Consider the following 21,563-nt stretch of genomic DNA (forward strand, 5'->3'; position numbering starts at 1 on the left):
TTCATGGGTCAGAGAGAAGCTGAGAGCGTAATGAAAATTAACCCTTAGAAATAAGGGTTGAATAGAGGACTGATTGTAAGACGCAGGCAGGTGCAATACCTGAATTGCCACTAATTAGTTTTAATATAAATCTAGCAGAGAAACTGGTCTGAAGAGTGCATGTGTCATACAAAGCACATCCGTCACTGGTGAAGATTGCAAAATTCATCTGAAGTTGTTGATGGTTCCATATTATCCTTTCTGCCCTAATAATTATGCCTCGTAACCTTTGGGTTAAGGATGGAGTAGGGAAAATTATTAAGCTTCTCTCTCTCTAGTTTGCACATTAATAATTTGTGATGAATTTTTAAAGTGTGAATCCAAAGTACATCTTGCTTTCCCTCTTCTTAATTTTCTGCAGGTATCACAGTGAAGACCTCAGAGCTATTTCTCTGAGGGTTAGACAAACAGGAGAGTCAGTCACTGTGTGTACTTGTGTGAATATGGAGGTATTTATGTGCATTTACTGTTAAAGTTCAGCTGGTTGGCCTATGTAGCATATAAACAGCTATGCTGGTGATTAATAAAAATCAAGTAATTGATTAATGTATGGAAAATAAGAGCTGTAGAATACTTGTTAATTACCCCAGTTTTGATAGAAAAGAGGCTTGCAGTATTTTCTTCCATCTTTACTTACTTTTCTTTTTCTTGGGGGTTTCCCCAGCATGCGTTTTGCTGATGGTGAGCTAATTCATAAACATAAATGTGTATTGAGTAAATACTCAGTTCCATTTAACAGAAAGTCTTAGGAAGAGACAAAGTAGACTTTTCTCAGTTATCTTGGGAAAGACAAAGGTGAGTATGTTATCTCAGCAGAAAAAATATTGCATGGGCATAGGAAAGCTGTAAGAAGTGGAAAAACATCTAAGAAATGTCTGTCACCTTGAAATGAACTTCTTTTGCTGACTTTGTGCAAATCAAATACACCTCTAGTTAGTAAACAGTCACCCTCCTCATCTCTTGTCCTACCTCTCATAATGTTACTGGTATTATTTGTAAATGGATTGGTGTAGCTTTAAAATACATTAATATTATCACAGTTAAATATAGTTTGTCTGTGCCTTTAAGATAGTAGTCTGCTTTAGGGTTCTCGTTCTTTTCATGTTGTGTCTTTGACAATGCTAAGCTGATGGCCGGCAGTTAGTAAGTAATATGACATCCGATGACAACTTCCTTAGTGTAAATGATATCTGAATAACAAACACTGCAAGGTCTAAAACAGCCTGTTTCATCAGTCTGACCTTGAATTCTCACTTGAAAATATTTGACAGTGCTGTTCTTTTTTTCAGTATACCTCTTGGAGATATTATTGTAATTGAAATCCTCTCTAGCTTTCCATTTGAACTGCCACTCATCATGCATAGCAACCTCATTAGCATCAGCCAAAAACTCAGATTTTGCTGGCCTTGGTTCTTGGTTACATTAAGATCCTTACATGTCTTTCTGACTAGATAAAGAACTTTTATACTGTATGTAAATTACATATATGTTCACTTAAAACTTAGTATGACTATATATAGTGATTTGCGCAAGCTTTAAGCATGTCATACACTGACAGGACTCAATGTAAATGAGTTCTTGATATAAAAAAGAATCAATCCTTTCTTGCTTGTTTCTAATATATCCATTATGTTAAAGATAGTTTGTGGTTTTGCTTGAGGAAGCGAATACTTGTGTGTGGTTTTTTTATTTTAATTTCTCTCAAAAACAGTCTAATTGCAAACGATGCAGTGTCTTCCCTTTTGTTTGCCATCCTTCCTGTTCCACTGCATTTGAGACATAAAATGATACATGAGATTAAACCAAATTGTGTGGGCAGAAGAGAAAGCAGCTGGAAAAAAAAAAAAAGCTTTACTTCCCTGTGGAGCAGTGAGAGACTGACCTCATGTGGTGTGAAACCAGCGTTGCCAGGCGAAGTACAACAAGGATAAAACTGAATAAACTGTCTTTGAAAAATTAATTTTACTCATGCATTTCTGATTTTTGGATGTTGCACCACTTGTATTTAAATATAACATTAGTTTGGATAGTTTGTAATGTGATTGCTGATAAGTTGACTTTTGTGTCCTGAAAGGGATGCTGTAACAAGCTGACCTTGAGACAGCAGACCAGGCACTGAGGCCCAATTATCCTGGCTGTGCCTGCGCGTGATTTTAATTGAAATGAGTAGGAGTTTCATGCGAGTAAGTGCCAGAATAATCGGTCTTGGTTTCTAAGCCCTTTCTGGCACTTCCCCAGCAGTATGCTCACTCTGTGCTATCACAACCTTGCTCTGTAAAATGAACACAGTGGTTAGGAAAATTAGGAAGTGGCACCATGCAGAATGGGAAGGGTGTTCCTAGTCTATATATATTTTTATAAGCATGAATAATATTAGTAGTGAAGGCTTCTGAGTCAATTCTGTTGACGTGATTCATCAGTATATATGGAAGCATCCAGGTATATGGATAACAAAAGGAGGTTGTGTTATTTTGAAAATTCTCCTTTATAAATAAATAACAGGCATTTACTTTTAAAAAATGTAGCAGTTAATGTGGTTTATGGACTCTCACAGGACCATCTGCTTAAAAATCCTTTGGGTAATTCAGGTGAACTTTGCAGGATGGGAACTCCATCTCCATCCTGCAAAGACCTCTCCATATGCTTAATTGTGTTCTTTCTGTTCTTTTATGTTAACTTAAATGTCTGAAATAACAAAGGCCTGTTAGTATTTTCTACATGTACTCTGAGTTCTACATGGCAAACCTTCCATTTTCTTCTTTACAGATCCTCTTGGAACCAGGGGTGATACAGGATGTCCTAGCAGCTGGGAGTCATTTGCAGCTGTTGGAGCTTCTCAGTTTGTGCTCTCACTATCTCATTCAGGTGAGGCTTCTCTGCCTTATTATCAGCCATTTCTGTTTGGTAAACATTTGTTTCAAGTTTAATCTCAGTAGGAGAGTAGTAGTACCATACCTGGTGTAACCTAAATGGCAGTAAATGGATTTCAGGAGATGTGAATTTCGAATGTAATTGATGATCAGTTTGTGACAGATGCTTTCTCTTCCCATCCATTTTGTCCATTTGAGTTCTGAAAACAAGGAAGGTCCACTGATCATGCACATGGGAGTTTGATTTCCTCCTTTACCAGAGAATTTACTTTCTTCTGCCTCAGTTTACCAAATGTTAAATGTTTCCCTACTGCAGTCATGTGTATTGTGAAGCATTCAGATACATACTTGTTCACAACAGAATATCGATGCAGGTTCAAGGGCACTACCTGTCACAGAACAGGTAGGCCTTATTACAATGGCACCTTATGCTTAACCTCCCCCCCCCCCCCCCCAATTCTGATAATATTATCAACATTAGAGCTGTTATTATGAAGCACAAAATCTGGCTCCAGCGAACTAAGTTTTTGTACTTGGCTTGTATAGGAGATGGCTCATGATGGTAGCAACAGCATAACTTTGAGGTGTATCTATGAAAAGCCTTATTTTTAAAAAAGGCAATAGCAATTCTACATAACTGTTTCCATTGTAATTTTTCAGTATTGTTTCTGAAATAAGGTGCATTTGGCTGTATCTGTGCAACAGTTGGGCATGGAAGTGCATGTCAGCACAATCCTCTCTGTACGCACTTGCCTTCCAACAACATAACTGCCTTTGAACAGTCGATGAGTGTGTTTGGCAGCACGCTGAGCTACTGAGTACCCTAGGCATGCAGGATCTCATGTTAAGAGCTCCAGGATGTACTTGAAGGCTCTGTGTCTTAGGGAGAAAGAATCTGTTCTTTGAGTGTCAGCCTTAGGGAAGCCTTCAAAATGCGTGTTCAGTATGGTGGTATGAATATGTGCATTGTAAATTGATTAAACAGTTAAAGGAGCTGGCAGTTTGTTTCAGTTTGTTTTCAAGAATATATGAAGGGATTTAATTTTTCTGAGAAAATAGACATGGAATGGAATGGGAAACATGGTTGGCTTGAGAAATAAGAGATACCAAAAAAGCCACAAAACCATTTGGACTACCAGTTGTCAGGCAGGTGTGGGAAGAGAAAGACGATGCAATGAGAAAGACGATGCAAGCCTAACACTGATAGTCATACAGTGTATTTAATGCCAGCCTAAATAGTCAGCATATCTCTGCTGCTTACATGCAATGTCTTTGTCAGAAATTAAACCAAAGAGACCATTGGAGCAAAGAAACTAGAGGAAGCATTGAAGAGTAGGGAAGAATCTGAGTATTGTAGTGCTGGTGAGATAGAGACATGAGAGGGTTCTAGGAAAGCACCAGGTATATGTCCACTTTAAGTCGTGCTATCTTCTTCCATGCCCTATGCTGAGTAACCTCTGGTATTTTCAGATTTTCCATTAGCACCACCCTAATACTTCTAATCCTGAAATCACTGCAGTGGAAGTACAGACAACTGTAGAATTAGCAGTGCTTTGGATCTTGCCCATGATGTGCAATCTGTAGTCAAGTATCTAGGAACAGACTACTAATTAATCTAAAACAAAACCAATGAACCAAACCAAAACAAACCAACCAACCCTGAAAACAAAGCCCCCAAAACCCCCAGTCAAATCAAAACAAAAAGTCAACCACAAAACCACACCCTCCCTTCTCCCCCAGAAAAGCCAAGCAAAACCAACCAAACAATAAACCCCAACAAAAACAGGATGAGCAAACATTGCTGCCAAATGGACAGTAAAAATTCTCTGGAAGTGACAGTCAACATGATTACACAAATAACGTGCAAGAGCTCTGTTGTACTCCAAGTAGCCTGCCAAGATAGGGTAACTGGAGCTACGCTGGTATAAGAATGAAGAGGAAGTGGGACCCAGTGTCCAGATTTACAGTGATGGAGGTAGGGAATAAGGAGGAGAGTATGTCTTGGGAGACAGAGCAGTGGTAGTTTTGGAGAGTATTTTTGAATCATTTTTTTTTTTTTTAAGGTATCAAATCTGCATGGACATCTGTGGGATGCCTGTAACTTACATCATATCAGTCTTTAGACTGCATTTCACTCTTTTTGCAGTATTTTTAATACCAGATTCATCACAGCAAGGCATATCTGCAGGCAGATTTGCAGTCTAAATAGATCACAGTAAGAATTAATGTCTTGTTCTGCAAAGTTGCAATCCATGCAATTCAACCCTGAATAGTTGTATAAGCTTTTTTAGCAGAGGTCAACAAGGTACCATACATAATGATGGTGATACCTTTTAGGGTTCAAATTAATTATATGAAATATCTGTTCATTTTCTAAGTACTATTGGTTAATTAAAAAAGTATTTATAGCTTTATTTTAGTACTATCTAAAAATAATATCAAAGTAGCTAAAGAAGGCTTCCCTTGAAGTCACTTATGCTTCCTGCAGTTGCTAACTGGAGTGTCTTGTCAGCCCACATGCTATGATAAAGATGCTGGTAAGAGAATAATGTTTGCCCTTTCTCTTCTTTCTGATGAATCTGAGTGCAGCAGAGTTCTTCCTTTACTGTACTAGTTAATTTCTTTCTTGCTGTTTTGAGTTGTTCAGGTATCGTGAACTTAGTTTAGCATAAATTCAGGAAATACAGTATGTGGAATCTGGCTGTTATTTATTATTGTTGCATAATGATGACACAGAATTTTCAATGTGTTAGGATTGTTTAGGACCAGGCTTTTCCCATATAATAGTGCTGTTCCTATTAGAGCTTGTTCCAGCTCTCCTCTTTCACTAGATGTTCCAGCTTGTCAGTTTTTTTGGAGCTCAAGACAGTTTCATTTCTTCTTGCTACTTTTACCTGGGGCCTGTAATTATTCTATGGATTTCAGTAAGACTTTTTTTTTGCTTCAAATGCAGTTGGTACAGCTCATACGCATATCAATTCGAAGACGTATTTGTAGTCTGTGAGGTTTCAAAGTAGATTGCACCGATTTAACCCACTGAAGGTGGTGGTTGAAGTGTCTAATTGTTGAAGGTGATTTGCAGTGCACTGGGGCAGACTAATTTCCAGCCAATGCTGCCTTTCATATTCACTGATCTTTAAGGACTTTAATCTCAGTTCTCTCAGAATGAACAAGTTGTTATTTTGACTGTAAGACAGGTTCTCTTCCTTATAGACCAACCAGCTTAGAGCATTCAATAAAATGTCAGTAACAAACAGTTTGCATCACTATTTTTATGTTTATGAAGAGTTTTTGATCAAAGTAAAGACAGAAAAAAGGAGAAGGAACATTCTTTCTTCCCACCTCAATTAAGTAATATTGATTTCCCAGATGTTTATGACAGCAGGATTCAATGGAGTTTTCTGACAACACTGCTAATTTATTAAATGCATTTTATCATCTATAAACTTCACATTATCCAATGTTCTGTAGCATCTAATGTTGATTCCATTTTCTCACTGGAAAACTGCTTCTCATTTTGGCTTGAAAATTTACTGGTTTTTATTTTAAAACAATTGTAGATCATATATTCTCTACTTGCCAACAAGAGGAATGCCCAAGCATTCCTTACTTTAGGTCTAAATTCCAGCTTTGTGTTTTTCAGACTTCCTCACTTGCTTCAACAGTGTCATATCTTGAATTATGATTACTCCCCAGCCTTTGCTGTTTGGAGGGGGCTTGTTTTTAGTTTCATTTGTAGAGGGGAACTTTTTTTGAAGCATGCTGATGTATTTTATTTGAGACACATACATATTCATGATTCTCTCCGATCATGTCATCTGCATAACTCTCAGGTACTTTAAACATTGAAATAAGGCTTGAAATCTCATACCTCTGTCTCAACGTAAACGAACAGTAAGACAGTGTGATTGTTCTTAGCTGTATTGCTGCTACATAGGTGTGGGAAAGTTAAGCCGAAGACTCTAGTTTCGTGTGTCTTGAATTGCACTAAGGTCTGTGATTGCGCACAGCATTTGCTCGCAGAGTGCAGATCCAGTTCTCTAAAAGTTTTTTTCTTAGTTCCTCTTCCAGCTCAGACTGTCAGTTTTGGCTGAGGTTTTTCAAAGGAGGCTAACGCAGACAGCTGTAACCAACAGGTAGATTTTGAAATATAATTGGAACAGGTTATTGGAATGTCTTGTTTCCTTTTTGAAAGAAGTTTTAGCCTTTAGAGTTCCAGTGGACTGCAACTGTCCTACTATTTGGACATTGAAAGGGCAGGAGAAAGCTAGTTGAAGGTGTTGAATGTGATGGAGATCCAAGAATGGACTTAAATTGAGGTAGTTTGGTTGTTCATTGTTGTTCATTGTTGATGACCTATTTTGCACTTTAAATCTTGTAAACGTTTTTCTGAAGGGTACATGACAACTTTATTCTTATGCAAGAGAAGAAATGTGTTAGAAGATTCATTTAGAACATAGAAATATTTGTTTCATAAGCATGTCTGAGTTATATAACTGACAGTAGATGTAAGAAGTTTTGTCTGTTTCCTCAGCTGCTTGTATATTCAGTACCAAAGAGAGACACAAACTGCAAATTATTTCAACAGTCAGAGTCTTAATAAGGAGGGAACGCTATTGAGAATATGCGTTTTCAATGAAATTACCTTCTAGTGATCAACATCAACTCAATATTGTGTAAGTGTAGCTTTTGTAATCGGATTTTAAAACTAAAGGCTGATTTTCACTGGCATTCAGGGATCTGGGACTAAGACTGTACATATTTGAAATCTAAAAGCTAAGTGATTTTTCCGTGTTTTCTGAAATCCAGTATTATTGTTTTCAGTGGAGTTCTATATACAACCTGAGTTACATTTAAGGTAATAAGGTGACAGGTGTGAGTGAGGGGTTTAAAGCTGCAGAACTGGCCAAAGCAATGCACTTGTTTCTGAGAGGCAGGGCATTGCAGGATTGTTAGCATTTACCCCTATGAATTTCTGCTGATAAGTCAGGCACAATTTGTGAAAAACAAATCAAACTCACATGTTGGACAGAGTCTGGGATATCATTTATATTAATTGTTTGGACAGTTGCATGTTTTAAATGCAGCCTTATTACAAGGGATGTTAGCTGACTGCCCTTGTACTCAATGGCTGGAATTCATTTCCTATTCTCGCAGTAGCTAGGAACAGCAAGTATAGTAGACATAAACAGCAACCCTGATTGCCATTAAAGTTCCCCTGATTGTTAAAAATTTCTCTGGGGATCATAAATGTTTTTGTGTCAGGGGAAGCTGAAAGTTTGATGCCAGTTTTCATGTTAATTTTAACTGCATTAAGTTCCCTGCTAAATCGGAAATGTACTGTATTACCTTTTAGAGTAGACAGAACTCAGCCACAGGTATAGCTGCCTCTTGCTACTGATGTCAGTTGTAGTGTCTTTAAAGAGGGCTAATTTAAGATGAAAAGGATATTTTTAGGTGAGTGATTAAAATGAGCTTGAAAAAAATCCAGCACTCTATAGCAGCAGTCAGTTGGAATTTTCTTGGAGCCGCCTCTGTACTGTATGCTCTGGATTCTTGTATACAGAAGCAGACAGCAGGATCACCCTTGAAATGTAAAAATTAGATTAATCAACTCTCAAATGATAAAATAAAACCTCCTGGAATAATTCTTGGTAATAAGTGAAGCAGGAATATTGTCTTGGGTAGGGGCTTTGATTTTTAACCTTCTACTGTAATGGTCAATTTAGGCTCATAAGCCAAGAATTTTTATGGTGCATGAACACCTAATGATCCGGATCTTTTCTTCTACTAATTTTAAACTATTTGAATGTGTTTATAGATTGAAATATGTTACTGATTTTAAAAGGAAAAAGCTACAAATGAACCTGCCTGTGGATTTAAAGGGAGCGTGCATGGTTTAGAGAGTTTCAAAGCTATTTATTTTTTTTTAATGCGACATCTCCATTTGGACAGTGCCAACAACACTGTCCCTACTTTCACTAAGATGCACTCTTTCAGAGATGAATTAATTCTTACACCTGAGATTGAGAGCATCACCTTTGCATTGCTAGGAGCCCTGGTTCAGTTGGGATTTTAGCTCCTGGGTTTTTAATATAGAGCAAATTAAACTGCTGGAAAAAAGAATCTAAAGGTCATGTAGCAACCAAGGCTTGCCTTTTTTTAACTAATACTGAGTTTCTAATCTAAGTACACACATGCACACTCTCCAGCCCTCCACTCCTCCAGAATTAGAGGGGTGTTTTATAAAGCCTCCACTATCAAACTAGAGTCTACCAACTTTATCCCATGGTGGAAAGAGGGACCTTCCCATACTAAGAATACAAAGTAGACAGAAATAATGTCATCTTGCATTTTCCTGGTTTTCAGTTCTATGCAGCCAGTCAGTTGTTGCCGTGCTAGCCTGCTGATTTTTGAAGGAGCATGTTTTGTCAGCTGTTGAGTCATTAAGCTATTGACAGACATTAGAAAAGTTTTTGTATAAAGCTCAAAAATAACTTCAGGAATTTATTTCCTCTTTTTAACATACAGCCACATTAAATTACAGAGATATGGGTTTATGTATATACGTATACATATATATAATGTGAATGAAGTACTGAGGATTTCAACTTAGAGTGTCACTTAGGAAAAAAAAATGATGGGGGTTTTCTCCATTTTTTTCAGTTGGTGCCAGTGAGGAGTGTAAAAATTGTAAACCCCATCACCTTGAATCCCATTCTTACTGTAACCCACTTGCTGCTATTTAGCTGCAATGTGATAGTGGATATTCTGCTCCTGGGGTGTTAACTCTTAAAGAAAGTGGTGCAGCTATCATGAGGAACTTGCTGACTTTGTGCGTGTGTTCTGCTTTTCGTAATGAAGTAATAATTGATAAAACCAAATTGGAACTGCTGATGGATGTGTGAAGAATGATACTGGAGTATCGAAGTTTACTGTTGCTGGCAAGATTAAAGCTTCCAAGCTGCCTAGCTATTTGTATGGATACACATTGCTGGTCTTCTGCATGAATCACAGGAGGGGTCAGAAGCTGGGAAGAGGTAGATACTGCTACATCTTCTTCTCTTTGCAGTTTCTGTCAGGAAGGGAGAGCAGCTTACGGTGTGTGTTTCTAAATAGGAGCAAAGAAACAGGATTGCTTCCCGGTTTCCCTCCCTGCCCTTCTCATGTTGTCTTTCTAGCCAATATGGCCTTCCTTACCTGACCTTTTCTGTCCCTGAGCCCTTGAAAGATTCCTGCCTTGAACCTTTCTAGTATTTTTATAAAGTTGTAAACAGAGGCTGATGAATCCCAGAATGCTTAGTGCACAAAATTCTTCTTTGATTTTATTACCATCTGATCAATACTAATGTTTTATGTTCCTCTGCCCCTCCTGCCCCCCAATGTCTTTGGCTTTTAATTCCCCTTACTAATTGAGGTAGTTTAGATGCATGAACCCCAGAAATGGCAGTATTTGTAATTGGGTAGTGCAGCCCTCCTTAACCGCTGATGTCTTCAGCGACATGCCCTGTTAGCAGTCTGGCAGGAAAATTTGTTTGATTGCAAGAGATGAAACCCAAAAGACCGAAGGCTGAACAGGACTTGAAATGAGGCAGTCGAGCCCTTCCTCCCCAGGAGTGGGCAGCAGGTGGCACTGTGAGTCCGTACCAGTTTGAGCAGATAAATTCTAGGAAAAATCAAAAAAAAAAAATGAAAAGAAAAATTATTTATTTTTACTCCGTATTAGTCTTCTGACCTAATCAGTAAAAAAGTCATTATTCACACAACACTGGGCAATATGCATTGTAATTTTTAACAAATAATAGGAAACTGTTAATGTTTTCACAGGAAATACAGTTCTGTCTTGTGCAGCAATGGTCATTTATCACTGCACTTTGTGAAATCACTCATTTGTTCTAATTTGAATGTAAATGACTCTAAGGTTTTACAAATAAGGTGACAGACTCACATAAATGTAATTGCAGGGTTCATCTCTCTCTTTTTATATATCACTCATTAAGTTATGAATTAAATACATCGTATTAAACCAGGGGCATGTCCAATGATGATATTGTAATGGCAAATTACTCTATGCTATTAGAGGTGTATTTTTTATTCATGGACATTAATTTGTCATTAAGCGGCATTAGTTTAGCACTTTTATGTGGAAGACGTGACCTGAAAGAGGAGACTTACAGCTCTAATGTGAAAGAACAGGAATACAGGCACCAGATAATACAGAGCATTTTTATTTTTTTACGTCCTGTAAAGAAGCAGAGGGACATTTTATTTAATTTTGCTTTGATCTAAAGCAGTTCTAGTTCTGTTAAGCCATTTTAGCAAAGGTATTTCTGAAACATGTAAATGCTTTGGCTATAAAGTATTTACTAATGTGGGAAAAGCCAGAATGTTAAGTACCATGCAGTGACTGTAAATCATTTGTAACTTGTGAACCTGAAGAGAACACTGGGCCTGAAGTGAGTTACAATCTGATTTTATCTCATAAGTATTACTGTGGTAGGGAGTTAATTGTCCATCTTGTTGGCATAGCCAAAATAAACTTCTTTTTTTTTTTTTAAATTTCCTTATAATTGTGAAGTTACCTCCTCTATAATTTTGTATTTTTAAACATATTATTATTTTCATAAGAATCAATTTCAGGTTGGGAATGTTAAGCAGGAGGAGAATCTTTCTTAAGAAAATGAATGAGAAAATGTATTATTTGATGGAATTTGAGAGGCAACTCAGCACTTGAAATATTAAACTGAGGAAAATAGTGAATGACTTTCTCTGCTCTATCTTTAAAAGCTATTAAAAAGACCCAGTAAATTTTATTTTAATTTTACAGTCAGTTTAATATATGAGACTGTCCTTTCAAAACTTGGTTAGGGATCAAAGTTCATATACCCCAAGTTTGGCAGTGTTTGCAATTTGGACTTGTCCATAGACTGCCTTCTGTTAAAGGCAAAAAGTCTGAATTTGATAATCTATGTATTTGTTTCCCCACCCACCCTGATATATGTTATGTTTTTCTGTAATCATTACTGTTTGATTCACCTATCTGAACTGCTCACAACCACCTTAAGTAGCACAACCCACAAGTTGAGTGTGAAGATTTGTAATGAAAGCCCAAAATATATATAAATAGTATAAGAAATGGGAGTACCTCAAATTTACATCTAGTTGTAACTACTATTAAGTACTATATCAGTACTTAATAGAGAACCATTTCACTTTGTAGGGGAGCACAAAGAAGGAAGCAAGTTCTATGTAAGGCTGTTCATGTTTTCCAGTAGATCTCTTAGCAGCAGTAAGTGAAAACAGCATTTTTGCACATTCCATCAGAGAATTGCACAACTGCATCAGAGTAGGCTTTGCTGGGGAGCCAGTATTTTGGTTTAGAATTGTGATGTAGATTAATTCTACTAAAAACAAAATCTTCATTTCTGTCCAGGGTATTGAATAGGCTTTGAACCCCAAATGAATATAAATGTATATATGCTGGCTTACTGAATCTTCAGCCAATATGCAATCAGAGTTTTCAGAGTTATAAATTGGCATCATTCATGTCACTAATTCTAAAAATTAAAAGGTACAAACCTAAAGATTAGTGGTATCAACAACTTTATTAACCATCAATAATGTCCTGCAAGTGTGTTATTCCAAACTGAATATTTGCAACTTTATTCACTTGTTTTCATAGAATAGTCGCTTGCGCTCCCTGGGGCAGGTTTTCCTGTGTAATCTGTTCTAAACAGCTGTTTATTAATTTGGAGGAAGTTGCTGCTAGATTTCTCATCTGTTTCAACAGTGTCTTACAGAATTTGTGATATCTGCCACAGAGTATGTTTAGCTGCATAAGGTGGCATTGGATCCTGGATGACTGAAACCAGGACTTTTATTTGTGGTTCAGTGGGAACTGATTTTTCTCTACAGTAACGCTTGTAGGAGCTGTCATGTCCCTCTGGATTAGAGGGGTAGTAATATTGTCTGGACTTGCTTTGTGATATCACCTTTGCTGTGAAAGTTGCCAAACCCACTCAAAGGAGGTTTTTTTCTAAATTCAATTTCAGTGTTTTCTCCTTGTTTACTATAAGCCACGTGTTCTAATTATATATGCAAAATGCATGGAATTTCCATAGCATCTAAGCTCATCTATTTTTCATGGGGAAAGTACTGTAGTAACCTCAGGTATGTTTAGCCCCCAAAATACAGTGGGATAGGAATTCCCACTGTCTTGAAATGGAGTCGTGTAGACATGAAAAAAGCTATGGGGACAAGCCCAACGTCACACACCAGGCATGAAATCAGTGTTTGTGTGCCTATATTTTGTTTTTGCCTGCCTCACAATATTTTTACTCATATTTGCAGCATTACCATCTTCATGGGCCACTGAAGTATGCAGGAAGTATTTGTATACAATGGTGATGTCAAGGACACCCAGAGACTGATACTGAGTGTTTGCTATAACTGAATACGTGAAAGTATCTGACTACCTAGATACCATTGTGAGTCTTAACTTGCATGTGTATTCTACACCACTGATAAAAAGTCCTAATCAAGTTCTGGCCTTGTATAGCACCATTCAGCCCTGGACCAAAAGTTGAACAGACTATTGGAATTTCTTGAAAAGGAATAAAAGTAGCAGCATAAATTATCAGTGTGTGTGGCAAATATTTCAGAGTGGGAGGAAAAGAGTCAACATTAGATATATGTGATAAGCTGTTGTCAGTGTTTTGCTTTTTAGGTGTGTGGTTAAAATCTTTGAGATTTGGATGTTTCAGTAACATTTACTAAAATTTGTATTTGAAAATAATTTTTAAAAACTACACTGATTTTTATAACATCTCATGAAATAAGCATTAGCTAAAGATTTTTTCAGTAAGCTCTGGTTCATTTTTTAAAAAAACAGTGACTGTTCTTGTTAGATTAGCTGCAGAAATACGTTCCTTTTGAAGTAGCTGAGCTATATCCCTCCTCTAAGTGCCCTTCCAATTTTCTGTTAAAGGGTGTCTGCCTTCATTCTCATTGTCTTTAAAGGGGGATACAGAAGAGGGTCCCTTCATATACTTCATGATTTTGAGATACTGGCATATGTCTATAGTTGTGAACACTTAGAAATTGTGCCTGAAATGATTTATTCTGCTTTAAAGGTGGTGTCTTCAAGGTGAAATCTTAAAGGCAGAGAGAATTTTGTTATTTGGCTATGTCTCTTAAATATGCAATGCATTGATTTAAGTATTTTTCTCTTCTGTATTTTTTGGGTCATGGGGGGCATGGACCAAAGACGCCTTGGTCATAAAGCAAAAGGAATCTTGACTGTTAGCTGTAAAAGAAGTCCTGACTGTTAGCTGTTTGAGATTTTGGGTGCAGGGGAGTTATTTTTTTATTCTTGGTAAGAGCTGCTAGACACTTGTCCTGGGTTCAGCAGTAGCAGTCATTTTTCTCCTTCTTGGTAGCTGGTGCAGTGCAGTGTTTTGACTTTCAGCCTGGGAACAGAGCTGATAGAGATGTTTTGGTTTGGCCAAGGACTTTGTGAGCCTCATGCTCTGCCAGGGAGGAGGGGAAGCCAGGAGGAAGCAGGGACAGGACACCTGACCCAAACTGACCAAAGAGGTATTCCATACCACAGCACGTCATGCCCAGGATGTAACTGGGAGTTAGCCGGAAGGGCTGGGAGACTGCAGGGTTGGAGGAGGTATCGGTCATGTAACTGGACATGGGCTTCCGGGTGGAACTCGTTTTCTTGGCCGGTGGTATCGTATTCTCTGAGGGAAAGAAGGGGGGGGGGGGGGTGAGCGAACAAGTTACCTGACTGGGTTTAAACCACGACAGTTCTTTTTGGCGCCCAACGTGGGGCACGAAGGGTTGAGATAACGACAGATCTGACCAGATTAATAGTCACTCGTCACAATGCTGATTTATTGGCTCTCAGAGTTGTTCTTGTTGATCTCACAGTTTCAGAATGTTGTAACTTAGAGCCGGTATTTGCTGTGTTAGTGTTTATCAAGTGTGGGGCCTGGGCTAAGGTTCTTGTCTCACTGTGCTTTATGGCAATGGCTTGTAACACGGGCGGGCTCCAGCAGCAGGGCGGGACGGACGTGGCCGTGGACTTGTACCTGGCCGTCCGGCTGCTCTTCACCGTCCTGGCCCTCGCCCTACTTTCCATCTTCGTGAGGCTGCGGGGAGCCGAGGGGGAGCGGCCCCGGGAGCCGGCGGCAGCCGAACCGGCCCGGGAGAGCGGCCCCGGGGACCAGGCGGCGGCGGAAGCAGGGCCGGAGGCCGCGAGGGGACGGCTGCCGGTGGAGGAGGTCGGGGCGGTCGAGGAGAGGAAGGAGGCGGCTGCCGAGCAGCGGGAGAAGGCGGCGGAGGAGCCGAGCCCCGCGGAGGAGCCCAGCTCCGCGACGGCCGCGAGCATTCCCCGGAAGCCGCCCGCCGAGCCCCAGGAGGACGCAGGAGACCACGCAGCATTTCCCAGCAAGGCAGAGGAGGAAGAGCTGGACTCAGGAAAAGAGAAGCTGGCGGTGGGAGAGCCGGCAAGCACAGCAGCTACACCAGCCCCAGTGACAAGTACAGCAGCATCAACTGAGAGTGCTGAAGGTTTTGAATGGCCTTTGGGTATCCTTGGGACCTGCCTGCTGATTGTGATGGGGATCAGCGTGTTGGCACACACACAGACTGTGTTCTACCCACCACCATTTTGTCTGATCTCAAAAGTTAAGCAGAGTCAGGTTTGGGTCTTGTCTGGGGTTAGATGACGATGCAGGGGGACCAAGAGATTTTCCCCAAGGCTGGACAGTCATGAGTGGCAGGGTGTGTGTGACAGTATGGGCAAGTATCTAGTCCACTGGGCCCCTCCAGTGCTTTGGAAGCGTCGGAGATGGAAGGCAGCTGTATGGAGTCCCCAGCAACAAGCTGCAGAAACTGCTGAAGGGGACAGTGAATTATTTTGAGCCTGGTGGGCCCATGACACTTCAGGCCATCAGAGCAGAGATGCAACGTAGAGATGGATGCATGATCGAGGGGTGGACTTAGCAGTGGACACTATTGCCCAGGTTATTCATGAGTGTGAACACTGCACACAGTCTCTCCTGCTCTGGAAGACTGTTACAAGAAATGGAGCCTGGCATCATGGACCAGATGGACTCAGCAGCTTTATAGCTACTGGTCCATGCACTAAGATAAGAGTATATTGAATATGTGGGATCTGAGCATGACGTGAATGGTATGGAATAAGGGGTGGATAATGTCCTGGGTTCAGCCGTAGCAGTCATTTTTCTCCTTCTTTGTAGCTGGTGCAGTGCAGTGTTTTGACTTTCGGCCTGGGAACAGAGCTGATAGCAATGTTTTGGTTTGCCCAAGGACTTTGTGAGCCTCATGCTCTGCCGGGGGGAGGGGAAGCCAGGAGGAAGCAGAGACAGGACACCTGACCCAAACTGACCAAAGAGGTATTCCATACCACAGCACGTCATGCCCAGGATGTAACTGGGAGTTAGCCGGAAGGGCTGGGAGACTGCAGGGTTGGAGGAGGTATCGGTCAGTGCTTGGTCGGGCTGAGGGGGGCAAGTTATCGGTTGGCTGGTGGTGAGGTGTTGTATTCTCTTCCCTTGTTATTTCCTTTATCATTATTATTATCGGTGGTAGCAGTAGCGATTTGTGTTATACCTTAGTTACTAAACTGTTCTTATCTCAACCCGTGGGAGTTGCATTCTTTTCGATTCTCCTCTCTGTCCCTCTGGGAGTAGGGGGAGGGAAAGAAGGGGGGGGGGGGTGAGCGAACAAGTTACCTGACTGGGTTTAAACCACGACAACACTAAATGAATAAAAGTCAGCATGATCTTTGAAGGCTCATGCTTTCTTGATACTTGGCATCTTCAGCAGTGTGAACATTCATGTGTGTTAGTTTGGGGAAGACTTGTGACTTGTTTGGCACCATTGAAGATCAGATGTCAGAAATGTTGAACTGGACCTTGAGCCAATGTCTGCTTTTTACATTTGAGCTTTGCTCTTTCTAGGTTTTCTGGGTTTGAGAGTTATATTTCTAATAATTGCTGACAGAGAGTGATAAGTGAATCCCTAACAATATTTAGTATGGAAGCAAATCCCCCTTGATCTTCACATATAGTGGAGTTGTTTTGTGTGTTTTTTTTTTTTTTAAATTCAGTGGTGTTTCCAGAATTCTTTACATTCTTTTACTTTTCTTTCTCTGTGTCAACTACTACTATGCATTTTTATCCTGTTTACCTCCTGAAATCAGTTCTGATTATTATGTAGTAAACCTACTAATCAGCACAGCTCCTAGTCAGGGGAGGCAGAGATGTTCTTTTCACTGCATAAATTTAGGATGGAGTGTTGTAGAGGGTTTTATTTTACTGAGAAATAATGCTTATACGGAACATGTTACAGACATTCTGTTGATATGTTGAGCTGTATAAATGAATTGTGTTAAAGTTGGGGGTGTGGTGAAGAAGAAACAGAATTCTGTAACTACTAGAGCTAGAGCGCTGGACTGGGTTCCAAGCACTCGAGGTTCTGTTTTTTCTATCTTCTGCATCATGGGAAATAACTCCTCCTCTCCTTTTTTCTCTGTAAAATAAAAATTTGCCTTGAGTTAGTGCTATGAGCAAAAAATTTCTTGGTGATTTTTGAGTTGAGGTCAGATATTGCAGGAACATAGAGATTCCAGAGGAAATGAAGATAAAATAAATAAAACAGAAATGTTGCTTTTTAAACATTCATGTACTTACAATCAGGTTCTTGTACCCTGTTTGAAACTGATGATTACCCTTCTATTTTCCTGCAGCTGTAGCAAGTCTCTTGCTCTTCAGAGGGATGTGAAAGCATGTAACCTCAGATACCAAATTGTGCAAATATATCCTCCTTTACTATACAGGCAGTTGGCAAAAAAATAGTTTTCATTGCAGTAAATGTGTTTCTTTTTCTATTGCAGAGTTGCAAAATGTTCATAATCACACAAAGGTAATGCAAACAGTCCTGTACTTCCTAGTCCAGTGGCCAGGATAACTTTGATCCTACATTCATGAGGCAGAAAGCATTTTCTGAAAATTTGGCCAGAATTTTTTTGCTTTTATATATTCTCTCCATTTTGTAAATATCTTTGCTCAAGATAAAACTCTTCAGGAGTCTTGCTTTAAAAACCTAAGTTGAGCACCTTGAATCTTGCAAAGTTGTTTCTCAGGACTATAATATTTTCGTAGCTTTAAAGTGTGGACCTTCAGAACTGGGACCAATATTTGAGCCATAGCTTAAAAACGCAATGTTGAAGCAGCAAGAGGGGGTTGCTTCTTTTATTGAACAGCACTTGGTGTGCATTTTCTAAGCCTTTTTGGTTTTTTTCAGAGAACTGATGCTGCCGTTTATGACCACTTTGCCAGGAAAGCCGTACAATTGTCATATTCTGTCATTCTCATAACTTGTTATTCCACTGCTATTGAAGAGCCCTCTGTAAACTCTGCCAGGCAAAATTTTCTCTTCTCTAGTTCAATTAAACTGTTAATAGTATTGGATCAAGAACTAATCCATTGAGGACTTTGCTGGGAAAATTTAAACTGCTTTATAACTTAACATTAATAACTTCAGTTTGAGATTGTCATTGAACAGATCTTTGATCCATCCTACTAAAAGTATAATATTTCATAACTTTCATGTAGTACATAACATTCAACTTTTCATAATACTCCTTGTGTTAAATTTATCCCATTATATTCTGCCAATATTTCTTGTAAATTTATGAAGATTAGCTCTTTTGATGTTTAGTAGATAGTTGGGTGATGTGATTTTTACAATGCATTGGGAACTACTTATTTCAAATTGGTGACTGATGCTATGTTGTCTATCAGTTATAATCAGTATTGTGTTATCCTGCGCTGGATTCGGCCTTTCTGTATAGTATCACATAATGCCTTAAAATTCTGAGAAAGTTTTGTTGCTTTGGGTTGTTTAGCATACATTTGAGATTTGAATTTGTCTGTGTTAATTAACTCATCATTCCACACATTTTACATAGCTTGTTTAATTCTCTGGTGATATTAGATGTCCGGCTTACTACAGTTACCCTTTTCCAGTTTTCAGATGTGTTTATTAGCTTTGTAATCCTTAAGCATTTGGTGACAAGCTGTTACCTGGGGTTCCAAAGCAGAAACAGGTTTTCAAGAAAAGTGGTCCTTTGCGGGGTTTATTACAGAGCACTTGTATGTATCATTGAAATGTTCCAGAAGTAAGTGTCATAAAAAGATTATGAAAGAGTTGTGTGAATCATATTATATATTCTTTGCACACAACCACTTCCTCTGTTTTTATTTGTACCTACAGTGTTAACATTAGTATGCTGATAATTTGGGAATATGCTGTTTGTTCTTTAGCGCAACATTAAGTGTTGACTTCCTTTTTCAGTTAGTGACTATCATGCTATTATCCATCTTTGTCATTATTCATTTACATTTAAGCGGAGCAGTTGGAAGAACTATCAAACACCCCGTTTTCTCTGGCTTGTGATTCTAGCTCTGCTGCTACATTCCAGTACAGTTGTTTTCTCTGGACTTCTTCTGCATTCCTGGTCTTTGGTCTAGGTTTTTTTCCATGCTTCTGCATTTGAAAGTGGTGTTGTCTTTCTCTTGCCTGCCAGGGCTCCAAAGTGAATCTTAAGCACCAAAACAGAAACAGACTTCCAGCCTTCAGGTTTTGTCATTATGATGTGGCCCACAGTAGTGCAGACATGATTTTGCTTAGCTGTGGAACTGTGTAGCTAGAATGGGATGCAATTTTTTTTAGCTGCAAAGTTTAAAGAAGTTATTACAGAGAATGTCCAGACTATTTTTTTTTCTAGAGGCTGATGAGGGGGTGGCAATGGAAGTTACAGCAACTCATACCGATCTACTTCCATTCTGAATATTTTTAATGTGAAAAGCAATGGTCTTTTCCTGTCAGTCCCATTCTTAGTAATGTGTTTCACTTGAGGACCAAGTTTACCAAGAATTGTCATGCATTAAATCATACAGTAGCTTTGAGCTACTAACATGATACTATTAAGAAAAAGGCAGTTTGAGTCTAGGATATTTCTTGAAATGTAATTTATAAAGGTAAAGAAATATTAATGCTGGTGTACAAGGTACTGCTAAAAAATAAGAGTACTGTGAAGATTTTGACCACACAGAAGAAAAAAATAAGTCAGACTGGCAGAGGTATAGAAAAGGGCAGCTAAGATGATCAGGAAGGCCTATTTTATATGAGTAGATTGAAAGAGTTTGGCTTGTTTAGCCTGGGAAAATGAGGACTGAGGAAGAATATGATTGTTTTCTATAAATAAATCAAAGGAATAAATAAATAAATATTATGATACTGTAATAAATACTAGGGGAAGGACGAGGAGGGAGCAGGGAGGAAGACAGTGCTTTTGAAACTGAAAGATAGCATTGGCCCAGGAGCAAATGCATGTAAACTGTGTAAATTAAGCCGAAAATAAGGAGATGGAGTCTCAGAATCGGATGAACCTTCTTGTAGTAGTGTTTGGAGCAAGAAAAGAGTTTTAAGATGGATCTCTCTTAATTTATGATGAAGGTGATTTGATGAGCTTGTCCAGTATAGCAAAGGAATAGGCTTCCACTCCTGTATTCTCATGGCCTTAAACTGTTACTGGAGTCTGAAAAAGAATTGGAAGAAATAGTATTGTACAATCTTATTTTTCTTTATTATTCTTGTCTATAGTTTTGTAACAGCTACTCTTGTGAACTTTGGGTTTCTAAAGGACAAATCTTGCTCTTTCCTGATTTGGTAATATTAGCAAAAAAAAAAGTGAACATGGAATATGGAAGATTATGGGTGGTTTATGGAGTAGCCAAGTAGTTCTCAGCTTTCCTTAAGCACTGTAGTAACTGAAGAATTTGCAAAAATATAAAGTGATAAAATATCTGTAAAGACTAGGTACCAATATTCTGTGATTTCTGCTGGACACGCAGGATTATGCCATTCTTAATGTTTGAAGAAAAGAGGCTTTCAGAATTGGCAAAATGTGTAAACATTGATAAATCTGATAAAACCCTTCTTTTGGGTTTCAACAGTCAAATGGTGTAAAAAAGGCCAGGTGAGAGGTTAGATGGTCTCAATGTTCTGTTTCATCCCTGTCTCTTTACTTGATAAATAATACTGATAGCTGCTTTTATCTTGCCAGGAGTACCTGGCAAGATGTGAAGCTTTTCATCTGGGGAGTTTCTGTGCTAGAAGCAGTTAAAAAAAATAAATTAAGATAATAAATCAAATTAAAAAACATTCCTACAGCAGCCTCTGTTTAGCAAGAGAAATCAGCTACTGAAAACTCTGCAGTACCCTACCTGTGGCTGTTCCAATAGTACCACTGAGTTTTAACTGTATAGTTTGAATGTTTCATTATCGTATTTCTTTCCATAACACACATAATCATTTATGCAATATATAATAGGCATGTATAACCAGGGTCACTTACAATAATTAACTGGGTTGCCATTTGAAAATATTTGTACTATTTAGTAACTTAGATTAATCTATGTGAGATTCTAGAAAATGTTTACTTTTTAAGTTTTATGTTTGTGTATCTGCATATGGCATGTTTCACTTTATTTTTGGAAGCCACACAGATGTCTCATCACATGAGCAATCTGAGAATGTCGTGTCTTTCCATTG

At 38.8% G+C, this 21,563-nt stretch overlaps 1 protein-coding gene across 5 annotated transcripts in view; it reads left to right on the plus strand.

The window, feature by feature from the left end:
• The window catches only part of KLHL32 (kelch like family member 32), a 124,267-nt gene that overhangs the window by 58,872 nt on the left and 43,832 nt on the right, over positions 1 to 21,563 (plus strand). For all 5 annotated transcript variants that reach the window (XM_057410820.1, XM_057410822.1, XM_057410823.1 and 2 more), the window contains exon 5: positions 2,806 to 2,904. In XM_057410820.1, coding sequence (XP_057266803.1) covers positions 2,806 to 2,904 — 99 coding nt within the window. The remainder of the gene's footprint in view (positions 1 to 2,805; positions 2,905 to 21,563) is intronic.

Source organism: Pezoporus wallicus, unplaced genomic scaffold, assembly GCF_028554395.1.
Source record: "Pezoporus wallicus isolate ANWC-B61680 ecotype Strahan unplaced genomic scaffold, APGP_CSIRO_Pwel_v1 contig_747, whole genome shotgun sequence".
NCBI classification, from domain to species: Eukaryota; Metazoa; Chordata; class Aves; order Psittaciformes; family Psittacidae; genus Pezoporus; species Pezoporus wallicus.